General features: G+C 52.8%; 1 protein-coding gene across 1 annotated transcript in view; it reads right to left on the reverse strand.

Moving 5' to 3' along the window:
- The window catches only part of LOC115317529 (venom metalloproteinase antarease-like TtrivMP_A), an 80,346-nt gene that overhangs the window by 21,247 nt on the left and 43,512 nt on the right, over positions 1-15,587 (reverse strand). Inside the window, exon 10 of the mRNA XM_040217196.1 lies at positions 1,083-1,191. Coding sequence (XP_040073130.1) covers positions 1,083-1,191 — 109 coding nt within the window. The remainder of the gene's footprint in view (positions 1-1,082; positions 1,192-15,587) is intronic.

Consider the following 15,587-nt stretch of genomic DNA (forward strand, 5'->3'; position numbering starts at 1 on the left):
CGGATCCGCTTCCAGTGTGAATGAGCGGTTACGGTGGCGGCATCTCGGCCATTTCTGGCCCCTGCAGAAAATACACGCGCTTGGATCTCGTTCGGAGCGAGCGCTTGTATAGACGCTTTACATACACACCAGATTACAGCCGCCATTGATGACTTTCAGTTGTCTTTCTCAGATGCCAAGCAACTAAAGCGGGCGTTGACGAGCCTCCACAAAGGTCAGTGCTGTGGAGAAAGGCACAGCAGAACCTAAAAGGGCAATAACTCGCCGTGCTGTGGTAATGATCAAGTGAAGTAATTGTAATAGGAGGTAACAAAAACTGAAGGTCGCTTATGGCGGCCCCCATGCACAGCTGCCGCAAAGCGTCTATAGCTCTGTCCGGTGCTTTGGCACCATTTTAAGGCCCATTTGGCACGCGTAGGCGGTTTTCAATACAACAATGGGTGTCTTCACCCTATGACAGGCTCACATCTAGGCACGCTACACCCCGAATCTATCCCCTTCAGACTTCCAAAATTATAAACGAAACAAAGCCGTTCTTTTCCATCGCAAGCTAGTTCCTAGAATTAAACTTGCGTTATCTAACGCATAATATTTTATCATTCAGTTCATTTTCGCTTATTCAGGTTTGTCAAGTTTAAAGGGTGGACCCTGCAGTGCACTCTCCCAAGCGAGCCACTCAAATAAAACTGTCTACAGAAGGAAGTGTCACAGGGACGTTATTTGCGTGTGCTGGGTCGACCCATTTCAGACCCGTATCAGACCAGTACACGTATATCATAATGCCATATGACAGAAACGGGTCGACCAGTTTTGCAACTCGATCAATTTTCAAACGTTTTCTTTCTTTTTTTCAGTATGGTTTCTACGACTACCCGATAGATGACACCAGCGTTTCTTCTTGTAGGCGACTTTAAGAAGGCACGCCGACGTAAGCAGTCGCAAGTGTGAAACGTACTCTTTACTATTATTTATGCCGCAGGCTTATTGGCTGCCCAGCGATAACAGGATGACCGGGACTCGAGACGCCGTGCGCTTCTTGAGCTGTGGGAGAGTATAGAGAATCACTGGTAAAGGCAACTTACGAGTGTCCTAGCTCGTGCACCGCGATGTCGATCATCCTGAACAATCCTGGCGTGTCTTCGACCTCAAGGCCGCGAAAGATTCCACAAAGAGATCCAGTGAAGGCTAGTCCTACAATTGATAACAAGAACCATGAAACAATTCATTTAGATACGAGAGACGTGCCAAGTAAATTTACACTTTTTATTCCCGCAATCACCGGCCACACCGGTCAGTACTCCTTGTGGAACATAATGCACTTGCGCTATATAACTACCACCTATGTGGCAACATTTTTATGCCAGGGCATAGTCTCTAATGGCGAATTCCACGGGTCGTTTTGGAGCGCGCCGGGATCGACTTTTCCGGAGCGAACCTATTTCACTGGGCGATCGGGATCGAGACCGACGTGTTTCACTAGTCCTTTTGGGCTAAATCTCGTTCCAGGGGGGCTATGTTGCACGTTTTGGATTCCCAGGCGACTAGGAAGAAGGAAGTGGCGTGGGTGTGAATAAACGTATCTTAGCAGCACCACGCAACGCGCCATCAGCGACCCCACCAATCAGCATCCAAAGAGCGTTGTTGACGTCACTTCCATCTCCCCAGTCTCCCGGGAGTCCAAAACGTGCAACATAGCCCCCCTGATCTCCATCTGGATCCGAAAGAAGTCGCTCCCACGATTTCGGCGGATTCAACCGGAAGCCAGCCGAGCCATGCAGCCCTCGGCTCACACAGGTGACTTCCTTTCCCGTGGGGCATCTCGCCTGATCTCGCCCATCTCGCCTCAGAAGGAGAAGAAGAAGCATGTCGCGGGCTGGGCTCCTAGATTGTCTCGACATCAGAAGAATTCGTAATGGCCGCTTGCTTACTTCTTGGCTCGACAGCCGGTTCGTTTTCCAGGAAGGAGAAGAGAAGGTATTTGCCGCGCTACGGACATTCCGGCAATCTTTGCTAGAAGCGCCTGAGCCACTCCTGCCGCTCGTGCGTCAAACACGTGTTAGCGCCGCGATTCCGAAAACGTCTTCGAAACGACCGCGGCGGCCGCGAAAAGGGGATTCCCGGGCAGTTGAATGACGGGAAGGCATCCGCCGATCACGGAGCAGTGGCCATGTTCCACTGGAGATCCGTAGGCGGCGCGACCCCGTTCGGATCATGTGCTCCAGTCCGGATCTGGTCAACTGATCCCGGCGCGCTCCAAAACGCCCGTGGAATTCGCCATAAGATTTTTCGCGCACTTTGCTCCGGCCTGTGCACAGCAGAAAAAAACGAGACAAGCCAGTTCTCTAGATATCGGCAGGCTGCCCTTATAACCTGTCGTGTTCCGAGGCGAGAGAAAGGTCAAAGCCCGGAGCCGCAAACCAACACCCGAGAGCCTTTTATAGAACCCAAAGCCTATCTACGAGTCACGGGCATCTCGGACCCTCGCGTGTGGCCCATCCAGTTCACAGTCTCACATGCCGCCAAACCTCGCCGTCTTTATACGACACCTCCCCCTTTCAGCCTCATAGTCCAAAGCGTTCCGGTAGTCGTGAAGTTCTGCCACTTCGTGTTATGGTTGCTTGAGGATCGTTCTCCCGTTGACTGGCCGGCCGGCTGTCGGGGATCGCGGGCTGGAGATGGTGCCGCGTGCGCCGTATCGTTCCTTGGTCGGTTTCTACAAGGTAAGACTGAGGTGGTCCGACTCGGTAATTAATTTTATGGTAATTAATTTTGATAAAACTGTCTCTTGCTGTATTACAAATAAAAAAAAAAAGGTCTTCGACTTCCGCTATTCTATAGGCGTCATTGAACTTAATAAAGTAGAAGAACTTACGTATTTAGGAGTTATTTCAGCTAATAACCTGCGCTGGAATAGCCACGTGCATTACACATTGTGGTCGGTTTGCCTTGCTGCATACCCGACCCGGAGGAATAACACGGAGCCAACGGTTTCAACAAGAAGAAACTACATTTAATGGGACATGGACGAGACGATTAACATGGTTACCAGCGGCGCCTGAGTCCAGGCAGTGACTTCCCGTGCGCCGCCTCTGATCTGCCTTATCAAGGCGGCGCATCCGATGTGCGCGTGGCTGGCGTGACGTCGCCGCCACGCGGGAAAAGTTCGGCTTGAGCCTCGCAGTCGGGCAACTTGGCTTGGGAGCCGCCAGGGTGCCCACACTTCCCCCCCCCCCCCCTCAAGCTTCGTCCGGCATGTCGATGACGGAGACGTTGTGGGCGTCAGGGGGTGGATGGCGCTGTTGGGCGGACTGACGTTTAAGTCCGGCCGGCGCCTGCTGGACGAGCGCGGCGGCTGCTGACGAGCGCGGCGGCTGCTGACGAGCGCGGCGGCTCGGTCAGCTCCAGCTTGTCGCTTGTTCGGGATCAGGGCTCCACCAGGTGGCTGCTTTGCACGTGGTCCTGTAGAGGGTGGCCGCGGTCCACGATGAGACCGGCCGCCGTGTCGTTCAGATGGCGGGTGTGGCGACGGTTTTGTCCATGAGTCAGCTTCGTAGAAAACATGGAAGCAGACGACATGGGACTCAGTTGAGGGCTGAGCCTGACGTTATTTTCGGACCCCTTCCAGAAAGTTTGAAATAACGGATCTGAGGTGGGCACACAATCTTCTCCCCCCTCTCTTGAAAAAGGGGCAGATCCGTGGAAGTAGAAAACTACCCCCAAAATGCGAAAGAGGCCAAGGAGACAAAAAAAAAAGTTCCTCTCTCTTTGGTGTCACCGACGTCGCAGGTTATACCGCCGCCTTGGTGGAGACAAGGGGGTTTCCGGAACGGGACTGCCGTCAGTGTCGTTCCGGTCCTGCGAGGAATCTTCGTCTTCTGCTTGGAAAAATCGTTTAAGGTCGGTGACATGAACAGGTCCGGTTTCCTCACTAGACTCACAGTTAACTAGTTTGTAAGTGAGTGGCGAGCACTTTTCACGCACGCGAAACAAACCTTCCCACCTGTTGGCGAGGGAGGCTGCGAAGCCTCGAGCGGCGTCACTCAGTGGGTGAGTACGCCGGAGTACAAAATCTCCCACCTCGAACTGCAAGTCACGTCGCCCCCGGTTGTACTGTTCAGCCTGCTGTACCCGGGCGACGTCTAGATTTTCTCTGGCCTCTCGAAGGTTATCGGAGAAGCGCTTTCGCAGGTCCTCTGCGAACTTCACGTAGGGGCGAGGCCTTCCTCCAGACTCTGTAGAAAGGAGGCTGTTAGAAAGCGGGAATGCGAGCTCCTTGCCGAAATTTAATTGGGCAGGAGTGAGACCCGTTGACCGATTAGTGGTTGTACGGGTCGCGAATGCCAGCTCGGGCAGTTTCGCGTCCCAGTCCTTGTGGCGCTCTGTGTAGGCCACTAGCATCATCTTAAGGTTTCGATTTACCCTTTCCGTGATGTTTGCTTGCGGGTGGTACGGGGAAGTTCTTTTGTGTTTGATTCCCAGTACCGCGCATGCGTCCACAAACACCTTACTCGTGAAATAGGAGGCATTATCGCTTACAAGCTGTGCAGGAAAGCCAAACCTAGCGAATGTTTCGAGTAGACACTCCCAGATTTTTTGCGAATCTAGCTTCCGCAATGGAAATAACTCAACCCACTTCGTGAAGTGGTCGGTTACCACGAACAAGTACTGATTGCCCCGGGTACTACGTGGGAAGGGGCCCATGACGTCACAGCAACAAATCTGCCAAGGGCTCTGACTCGCGATTGGTTGCATGAGACCGGGGGGCTGGCCACCACGTGGTTTTGCCCTCTGGCACACCGGGCAGCTACGAGCGTATCGGAGCACATCCTGCCTCATGCCTGGCCAGGTAGCAATTTGGGATAACTTTTCGTAGGTCTTGCTCCCACTGCTGTGTCCTGCCAAGGCAGAGTCATGCATGTATCGGATGAAAAGCTTACGTAGCTTGCGGGGTATCACGGTCCGGAATGCCGAGCCATCCGGATCGTCGTCGGCCTGGGGGATGTAGCGCAGCAGGAGGCCGTCGTCGCTCATCAAGTAGGAGTCGAACTCCTCGTCACTTGGGCGGTCGACTGGACCTCTTGCTGCCAGCCAAGCGGACACGCGTTGGCAGAGTCCGTCATCCAGCTGCGCCTTGCGAAGCTCCTCGCGGCTCACCAATGTACCCCACCGTGAATCTGGGGATCCTCGTGTCGTGGCCGCGACGGTCACCAAGCCATGGGTATCCTGCGAGTGTTCCTCAGGAAGTGGAGCACGAGAAAGCGCATCAGCAACTTTGTTAGTTGACCCCGGGCGGTACACAATGGAGTAGTCGTACTGTTGTAGCGTAAGCGCCCAACGAGCAAGACGTCCAGCTGGATTCTTAAGTCCCCTTAGCCATGATAGCGCTAAGTGATCAGATTGAATCTGGAACGTTGCGCCATCTAGGTACATATCGAAGCGCTTCAAAGCATGAATAATGGCGAGACATTCACGTTCTGCGACACTGTAGTTGCGCTCGGCAGAAGTTAGCGTGTGGCTCGTGAAAGCGACTGGCCGAAGCACACCGCCATACTCCTGCAGCAATACAGCACCCAGGCCACAGTCGCTTGCATCTGTCTGCAGAACGAACGGCTTGTTCAAGTCTGGGAGCTGTAAACAAGCGTTGTCAGTCACGGCTTTTGAAAGGGCTGCGAATGCGCATTGTTGTTGTTCGGCCCAACACCACTTGACGCCTTTTTTTAGGAGGTGATTGAGCGGTTGCGATATCTCGGAACAGTGTGGAATGAAATCCCTGTAGAACGCAATCATTCCGAGGTATCTTTGTAGGCTCTTTACGTCATGTGGGCTTGGGTATTCCGTTAGCGCGCGCAACTTATCTTCGTTGGGGCGGAGCGTGCCGTTATCCACAACGAATCCAAGGAGGTTAATCTTGGGCGCGGCTAACTGAACCTTTCCGGGATGAATCGTGAGCCCAGCATTACGCATTCGCTCAAGTACAATGCGAAGGTGCTCGACATGCTCTTCGATAGTTCTCGAGAAAACAACCACGTCATCCATGTATGCCATGGCAAATTCGTACTTCGAGTTCCCAAGTACAACATCCATCAGGCGTTGAAAACTGGCTGGAGAGTTAGACAAGCCAAACGGCAGTCGGGTGAACTCGAACAACCCTCTGTGGCAGATGAAAGCCGTTTTTGGAACGTCTGATTGGTGAATCTCTATCTGAAGGAACCCGCGACTGCAATTCAGCGTTGTAAACACGGTCGCGTTACCGAGCGCGTACATCACGGAGGAAATGCTGGGGAAAGGGTAGCTGTCTCGTACGGACACATCGTTAAGCCGCCTGTAATCCACACAGAGTCTGGCTGTTCCGTCTTTTTTCGGGGCGAGAACAACGGGGAATGCCCAGGGGCTCTTCGACTCACGCACTGAACCGGTGTCGATCATTTCCTCGAGCGCCGCATCAAGGAGTGCCCTTTTGTGGACGCTGATCGGTCGAGGGTTGCACCTCCGAGGCGGCGCGTCACCGGTTTCAATACGGTGCAGCAGAATGTCAGTCTTTCCAGGTGTTTCCGTGAACATCGGTGAGAAAGACTCCAGGACGGCTTGCAGCTCCTGCTTCTGCTGGCTGCTTGCGGGGCACTTTCGCAACGATTCTCGAACGCCGGCAGGCAAGACGTCTGGCACCGTGGTGAAGTGGGCTGCAGTGGTCGAGTTAGGGATGCAGTCCTCCCTTTTGGTAAACGGAGTCAGCTCCGGTTGTTGTCCCAGCCGGTATCCACCACCAGAAAAGTCGAGTGTCATGCTTTCGCCTGTAATGAAATCTCGGCCCAAGATCACAGGTACCACAAGTCCTGGCATATAAAGAAATCGCTGACGTCGCTTTTTTCCATTAAACCGAATCTGCAGCCTCACGGCTCCTCCAGCTGTTATCGCTGTACCAGAAGCTAGCTGCAAACGGGTTTCGCACTCCCGGAGGCTTATCTTTTTTGCTTTGCAGAGTTCGAAAACGAAATCCCCTATGAGCGAGATAGCGGCCCCAGAATCCAAAAGTGCGGCAATGGGAAAATCGAGCAGTGATATTGTCATGCGCGGTTCAATGATGTTAGGCTCGGGCTGGATTTGACATACCGATGGAATCTGTGCCGCGGCCTGACCGCTCCCAGGGACTGCACCGGCCGTCGGCGAGTGGCTGTCTGGTTTCAGCGTCACCGGCCGTAGTAGTTTCCCTGGTTGTTTTGGTTCCGGCCCTTTGCCGCCGTCTCGTGCCACCTCTTGTTTGTAGTGTCCAGAAGCCTTGGACACTGCTTTCGGTGATGGCCGGGCTGCTCGCACTCGTAGCAGCAGTCCGACGACAGTTGCCTGCTTAGGCCACCCGCACCGAGGTGCCCGTCGGACGGCCTCCAGTGATCGGATAAGGAACCACTATGGGAGGGCCTCCACCAGGCTTGCGACTGGCTGTTGTGGGGAGGGCTTGTTCCGTTGCGGCGGGGGTCAATGCTGCTGGGCTGCGGGTTTGCGACCGCACCGTGCCAGTTTTCGCCAGCACTTGCAGGAGCAGACTGATGAAGATGGTTCGCTTGGGTGGTGATCTCCGTTGGGCCCCAGCTTGCGATAGGGCACGGCCAACGACCTCCCACCTGTCGTGGCGACCCCCGCCCGAAACCCTCACGGGCCTCGCTGTGACCTCCGGGGACCTCTCGGGGAGAGTTAGGCGAACATACGCTTATCCCGCACGGGATATCACCATGCATGCCACGCCAACTCTCCTGGTTGACGTGGTGGGGAAGGGAGGTCTCGTTCGGACAGTCCACTTGCGTGGAGGCCTCGGGGCCCCGCCATGCGCATGCCGGTTCGAGCGCGTACTTGGCTGGTGGCGGCGGCACGTAGTTCCGCTCGGCATGAAGAGCTTCCTCGATGAGGCGGGCGCCCCGGGCTAGCTCTTCAAGGGTCTCAAAGGTGCGGTTGACCAGGTAGACGTGGTACCTGGGGTGACACTGTCTTCTGACCCGAGCTACTCTGTCCGACTCCGGTGACTTCGGGTCCGCCCTCTTGAAGAGCTCTTGCATGACCCGAACGTACCGGACCAGACTTTCATCCGGGTGCTGCGTCCTTGCCTCGAGCTCTCGGAGAATCTGCGTCGCGTAGCCTGCAGGCAGGAACTCTTCTCGAAGCCTTGTCTGGAAGTCCGCCAGGCTGGTGAAGGGGGCCTGTGACCCCAACCAGCACCTGGCGCTGGCTTGCAACGCCAGCGGGACAATCCGCTCCACGATGAAGGCTTCCGAGGCACCGGAGGCAAGGTGGTACGTCTGCAGCTCGCCCAGGAAGTCTGCCACGGACTTGACGTCGTCGTACCCCATGTAGACCGGAACAGTCAAGTGTGGTCTGGGCTCTCGCGGTGGGGTTTCCTGCTGGCCAGGCGTGTGGGCCAGGCGCTGCATCACGGAGTCGCACATCTCCGTGACCTTCGTGAGCAGGTTCGTTTGTGCTGCTGCGGCCTTCGCGGCTTCCTGCTCCCGCGTGAGCATTCCTGCAAGCACAGAAAAAGAAACGCCCCCAAAAACCCAACACAAGCGCGCAAAACGATTGCCGCGTTCACAAAGACACGGTCACAAACACGCCAATACAACAAACGTAGACGTGACGGAAGCACGAAACAGCGATAGGAAACACGGGGAATATGAAAAAGGCTTACCGAAAGAAGAAACCAAGCCCCGTGAAATTCCTGCGAGTGGCTAGCATACCACGGTTGGGCGCCATTGTGGTCGGTTTGCCTTGCTGCATACCCGACCCGGAGGAATAACACGGAGCCAACGGTTTCAACAACAAGAAACTACATTTAATGGGACATGGACGAGACGATTAACATGGTTACCAGCGGCGCCTGAGTCCAGGCAGTGACTTCCCGTGCGCCGCCTCTGATCTGCCTTATCAAGGCGGCGCATCCGATGTGCGCGTGGCTGGCGTGACGTCGCCGCCACGCGGGAAAAGTTCGGCTTGAGCCTCGCAGTCGGGCAACTTGGCTTGGGAGCCGCCAGGGTGCCCACAACATGCACCAAGGCTTATCAGAAGTTAGGCTTTCTTAGAAGGCATCTTAGACGTGCAAATAGAGATCGTCGATTAGCTGCGTATAAACGTTATCCACGTCCAATTTTGGAATACGCGGGGTGCGTATGGGACCCATACAGGGAGCAGCAGGTTGCGCAAATTGAACGGATACAGAGTCTGGCACTTCGGTTTGTTTTTTCTGGGTATAGGCGCACCGACTCAGTTACGGCAATGAGAAATGAATTGCGGCTTGATTGTTTAGAGAAAACAATTAGATTAGAGGAATTATACGCGGTGGCTAATGGCTTGACAAAGACTAATCCTGAAGTGCACATTTTACCTTCACCATCACGCTCCAAAAGAACGAGCAATACTAAAGCAATTGCACCCTACCAATACAGAAATGACGTCTTTAAATACTCTTTCTGTTGTCGGACTATTATCGAGTGGAACACCCTGCCAGAGCAAGTTGTCAATTGGTGTAGTCCTGAATTATTTGAAGCACAGCTGAATTAATGGTTTGGTTAAGTTTTGCATGTGGAAATGTATATTTTGAGTATACGTGGGTAGCTGCAACCTACCTGCGCTCGGTTCACACGGTGAGTGTATGATTGAGTTACTTATTTTCTATGTGTTATTTTTTTACCCTCCTGTGTAGACCGACAGGTCCACAGTATTTCAAATGAATAAATATATAAAGAGGAGCGGGGACAGCAGCGGTGGCGGCAGCGCGGAAACGTTGGCAGGGACTGTAGGCCTTGATGCGTGAATCCATTTTAACGAAAAATGTGAGCGCGTTAAAATAGAAATTCTTGTGTTCAGACTTGCAACAGCGTTGCACGCAGGATCGGAATGTCTCATATTATTAGGGACTTTTCGTATATCACATGCGCTGCTGATTTCTGGTCTTGCGCAATGGCCACCAGTTCAATCTGTGCTTAACGTGACGGCGGCAAAAGCTCCCGCTAATAATGTAGAGCTCTATAGCACCGTCTACGAAAAGTCTATTCTTTGCCATAAGTAGGAGAAAACTCGTGGCGCAACGCTATGTCGAACAATACACATCGGAAATGGGTTCGCGTTTCAAGGCCGTTACAAGAAACGTGACCATCTATTCCAAGCACTTTAAAAAGACAGAATGCCCTATACTTGCCTTGAAGTAATTCCAAAGCAAATATAGAAATGCTCGAAGAATTTTATGCGCGTCTGTGCTAGCCAGCCGCTCGTGACGAGAGCTTAGAAGGGGCAGTTTTGGCGAGAGGGGCCGCAACGTTACCAATAAGACGCTACAAAAAATGTACGGCATATTAAAATGTTTTTTTTTGATAGAGCAATAAACAGAACCACTAAAAGTGCCGATTAAAGGAGCGGTGCAACGATATTCAATTGAAATGTTTCTCACTTCACACGAGCTTACTGACACTAGTGGGGATCAAGGATACTCGCACGCAACGCCACTGGCCAAGAAACGCCTTTGTTGCGGTGTAATTTCAAGGAAAAAAGCGATCATTTTCATTCAATCTCTCCTTTGCAAAATTTGATGACGTAGCGTGGGGAGCGCAGTACACCCCGATGACGATATTTGAATGCGGTTTATAGAATGAACCCGAGCATTGCGTGGGCACTCGATTTTGACTCCTGGATCGCTAGGTTGGACATTTGAGAAAAGGTACATGGAAGTGACGTAATGCAAAGGAGGAGCGTATCCTAGCAACACTCACGTGGCGGCTCTGCCCACTTTGACGCCGCTACGTCATCGCAAACCTGACACCCGTCACCCGTTTCAGCGACGTCCGGAGCCAACCACCGACGAGCGGAAGTAGCTACGCATTCCCTGAGGCGTCCCTACGCGCGGGATACGGGGTAGGATTTACTACGACGCGGGGAGCAGTTCCTGCGTTTAGCGAAGGAACGGCAGCCAATCCTGTGCGTCGCTGGCCGTCGCATCTGTTCTAGTACAGGTAAAAGTATTGAAAAACAATCAAAACCTTTTGGGCGTTGTTAAAACAAACCTCTTTTTTGTACCCTTTTGCAATACATTTAAGAATTAATTGGAGAGAAAGTTGTTCCAATATGCGGGATGTGCGCTACGCGCCTTCTTCAAACCAAAATGTCGAACCACGAGGAGCCGGGTGTGCCGGGGGCAGCGGAGGGGTCGGCGGAACCAACGGGGAGCGCGCGAGTGACGGCTGCTTTAGTCAGAAACAATTTTTTTATCTTTCGAGTACTTGCTATTGCTGTGCTCAAATAAGAGTGTTTGGCGCAACATCTGTGATAATTCTTTCAAAGTGGTCCAGTGTTTATATGGTGGTATGCTAGTCAGAGAATATATATTTTTTTTTTCCTTTCGAAATTTAACTATTGTGCTCAAATAAGACCAGAGTGTTCAACAAGATATCTGTGATATATACTTAAGATTGCCCAATTGCTTACATGGTTCCAGTCGATGCTCAGTTTTACTTCCAAGAATGAAATATTACATTCCATGTTATCACACTTTTATTCATGAAGTCACAGGTTTTTCTTTAAGAAATAAAGCAATTTTCAAAACAAACTACATGTGCACTGTCTTGAGATAACACAATCACCTAACTTTGATGTAGTACCATAAAAGAGATAATAAAATGGAGCAGAAGGCAAGGCGCTTTGAAGTATTTGTAAAATGAAACAATGTCCATGGCAACAATATCCCTGGTTCAATCAGCAACTAAGAAAGCAATCTCTGCAAAAGCAAGCATTTCTTTCTAGAGGTAGTCTAAATTACTTCTGAGTTCTTTGCAGGGGCAATCCAGATGACCTGTTGGTCTGGCAATTAAACCTCCGAACCTTTTCTGTCACTGTCGACTGCGTCTCGTGCCTTCTGCTCATAAAAATTAAAAAAAAAAGGCTGTATCGATTTCACCGCGATGCACTCGACACGTATCCGGAGGCAGCACGCTGGCTGTGCGACGAACTTCACAAGGTGTAGGAGCTGAAGAGAGTATGTAGCTTGTGGACGGCCATGACTGTGGAGCAGGAAGCGAAGTGTGCACTTTACAGCTTCCACGGGGAGGGCTTCACTGAGGGCAAGGATGTGACGGGGTCCTTGGTGGTCAGGACCTGAGTCGTGGTGGCGAGAGGCTCCCTGTCGCTGGCGGCGTCCGTGCTGGGCACCACCGCAGCGAGATCGCTGGGGGGCTCCCCGACGGTGTCCCTGGTGGTCGGGACTACCGTCGTGGCGGCGGACCCCTTGCGTGTGGCGCTCCGCACGGGCACGTCTGCGGCGGGTTCCGAACCGGGCGACAAGGCGCTGCCTCAGAGCCTTCCCCCTGTCCGAGAGGCCGACCGGAAGGCCGACCGGAGGGCCGGCAGGAGCCAGCCTCTCGGGAGCCGACGCTGACCTCTCCGAGCTCGGCTCAGAACCGTCCGAGCTCGGCTCAGACTCCAACTCTGACTCTTCAGGGTCGGACTCTGACTCCGGTTCTGGCTCGCTCGATGCAAGGCAGATGTTGTGGAGCACTGCACATGCCGAAATAATGGCGGTGGCTGTTGAAGGGTGGTAATACAGAGCCCGGTGCCTTTACAGACACCGGAATCTGTTTTTCAACAGCCCGATGCAGCGCTCCACAACAGACGTGATCGAGGAATGCGCCTTATTAAACCGGCCGCAAGCGGTGGAGGTCGCGTGGTTCCCGGAGACGGGGGTGATGAGCCAAGGCTCCAAGGGGTAGCCGCTGTCACCTGCACATGTAGAGGATGGAACATATTACATTCTTTACTTTTTAAAATAAAAGGCAAGAAAACAGCTGTGTGCAACTATGTCAATTATAATGTAACTTAAGTGTGTTAATATTTCTGCACTACAGTATCAGTTTACATTATGATTAATTAGCACCAGCTTGCCTGCAAACTCCCTGTTATTTCATGTAACTATGTGTTTTCCTGGTGGGTTGTGTGGGATGTGTGCACGATTCCTTAGGGGTGCTGTGTTGTATGCAAGTGCATTATTAGGCCCTTGCATCCGACAGATAAAAGCTCTGTTGCTTTTGGGAGTGTGGCCGTGATCTTATGCACGGGCAGAGCAGAACACGCTGGCCTTGTCTTTGGCAAGCAAGGGGATAAGGCGCCAGTTCGACGAACCTCTTTCCTAATCCTCAGTGGAGTTGGAGATGGGGAAAAAAAAGGGGGTGGTTAGATTGGAAAGGAGTCAGGTCCTGTTGGGACACGGAGGGTCTAATAGGAGGAGCCTTATAGGCAGACCGAAGAAGAAGGGTCAAGGAAAAGAATCCAGTGTGTGGGACAGAGACGACCCGACGACAGATTTGGCGAGCCCCAAGTGGCCAAGGAGGAATTGATCCCATTCCGTACAAACTGACGACCGTCAAAGCGACCAGGCGAGCCCCCAGGGATCAGCGAAAGAGCTCCAACTTCATGCAAAAACCAACCAGCAAGCGGGTACAGGCAGACAGTAACAGTGAGTGGGCCGAACCGGACAGCGACTCGCACTGCGGTCGCATTCCTTGCATAGTCTATCACTGTCGTGAGATTGGTGTAGTGTGGCTTTCGTAGCCTGCAGAGTGTGAGAGTTATGTGGACATAAACAGAGATTAATAGCCAAACTTTGGATGTTGTCTCACTTCAAGGAGTTCCAGCAACTGTGTCTGTGTGCCTCACAACAAGCACAGTACGTGTGGTACTGTGGCTTTCAAGCAGTGGGAGCCACCGTGTGCGTAAGGAATGAATTAATATGCTCACCTAGCAGGAACCGGCCGTCGCGTGGCACCTGCCCTTGCTCGAGTTGGTTTCGGAGCCAGGAAAATTGCCACACGAAGGAGTCGTGCACCGACCCGGGATACCGTGGGTCGATGCACATTATCCGGCAGTCGGCGTCACACACCTGAAAGTGAGAGAGATATTGACATGTAATTACCTGAATCCACAAGTAGTAGATTGTACTTATGGTTCACAAAGCAGTCGCAATTTCAGAACCTTTTAAGTTATTTTGTCTGACACATGCATGTCAACACACCTTCCTGGATGCAAGGTGCAACTAACTACCTTGAAACAAAAATGTGTTTTTTTTTTTTTACGGAAGCTTGCACGTTTTAACAGACAAATATTATTTTTGGGAGAAGAGTCTCACGGCTCACATGCTACGTAGAGCACACGCTCGCGCAGTCGTGAGACCCCACAGCCCGCAGTCATAAAACGGCATACTTAAACGGTATCGGCAATACGTTTTTTTTTTCTACAGATTTGGGGCGCGTTTTGACAACGTAACATGAGTGTACTTACCACCATCACGTTGAGGGCGTAGAAGTACTTGCGGCACCAGTACGCCGCCTTCGTGACGGTGGGGTCGTTCTTGGACGGGCCGACGATGGAGACCATGGTCCCGTCCACGCAACCGATGACGCCGGGTATCCTGCCGAGCAGCCTGAAGCCCTTCTCCGCGTCGAACCTCTCGCTCGGCGTCTCGGGGAAGTGGATCCAGCCACGCTGGACCCCGAGACGACGCACCATAGCGACGGACACGGCGCGGACCGCAACGCTGACTGTCTTTTGGTCCCGCGCTACGTGTCCGTCGCTCGCCACCATGCCTTGGAAGCTCCCCGTGCCGTAGAAGTGCAGTGCACACAACACTTGAAGCTCCACAGTCATGACCGTTCACGAGGTACGCACTCTCCTCACCTCCGGTTCCTCGCGAAGTTCGTCGCACAACCACCGCACCACGATCTTGGGCAGGCGGTATTGCTTCCAAAAGATCTCCTCCGCGAGCTCGAATGCATCGCGGTGTTCCCGATACAGCCTTTCTGGCGAAAAAAAAAGCTCTATTAAAGAAAAAGACGAATTGACGAGACGGCGACGCCTCGCCGCCGAACAGATGCTGCCAATGACACCTAGTTCCGAGCAAGTACCTTTTGAAACGTACTCGGTACAAAACGAAACGTCATTTTGTTGTCACGTCCGGTAGCCGACTCCGCCCAGTTTTGCCGACTCCGCCCACATTTTTCTAGGGAAATTACGTCACTTTTGTTTCCAACCAATCAGACGTGATGACGTCACTTCCGTGTACTAAAAACAGGTACATGTACAGCTGCAACGGAAAAAGAGTAGCACAAGTGACCGACGACCGGAGCGGCAAAATCGCGACACGCGGCGCTATTGTTCCCGAGCGCGCCGATAGCGAGAGTGCCAGTCACGTTCCATGTCTCAACGCGGGGGTGGCCGGCAGAAAATTGAGAGATAAGATAGCTGTTAAAATTAGGGCTTTAGGATGGGCTGTTTTTTGCCGTCCACTCCCCGCAATGAGACATGGAACGTGACTGGCACTCTCGCTATCGGCGCGCTCGGGAACAATAGCACCGCGTGTCGCGATTTTGCCGCTCCGGTCGTCGGTCACTTGTGCTACTCTTTTTCCGTTGCAGCTGTACAATGTCGAACCTAGCTATCCTGAGCTACTAGCTCGAGAAGCATTCGGGTAGTGGCCCGTGTCCAATCGCTGCAACGACGACAATAGCCGAGCCATAACAAGATCTGGAACTCAGCGCGTGCCCTGTGCTTTGCCAACCCCAGCGCGT

Source organism: Ixodes scapularis, unplaced genomic scaffold (genome assembly GCF_016920785.2).
Source record: "Ixodes scapularis isolate PalLabHiFi unplaced genomic scaffold, ASM1692078v2 PGA_scaffold0__279_contigs__length_252992795, whole genome shotgun sequence".
In the NCBI taxonomy this organism is placed as follows: Eukaryota; Metazoa; Arthropoda; class Arachnida; order Ixodida; family Ixodidae; genus Ixodes; species Ixodes scapularis.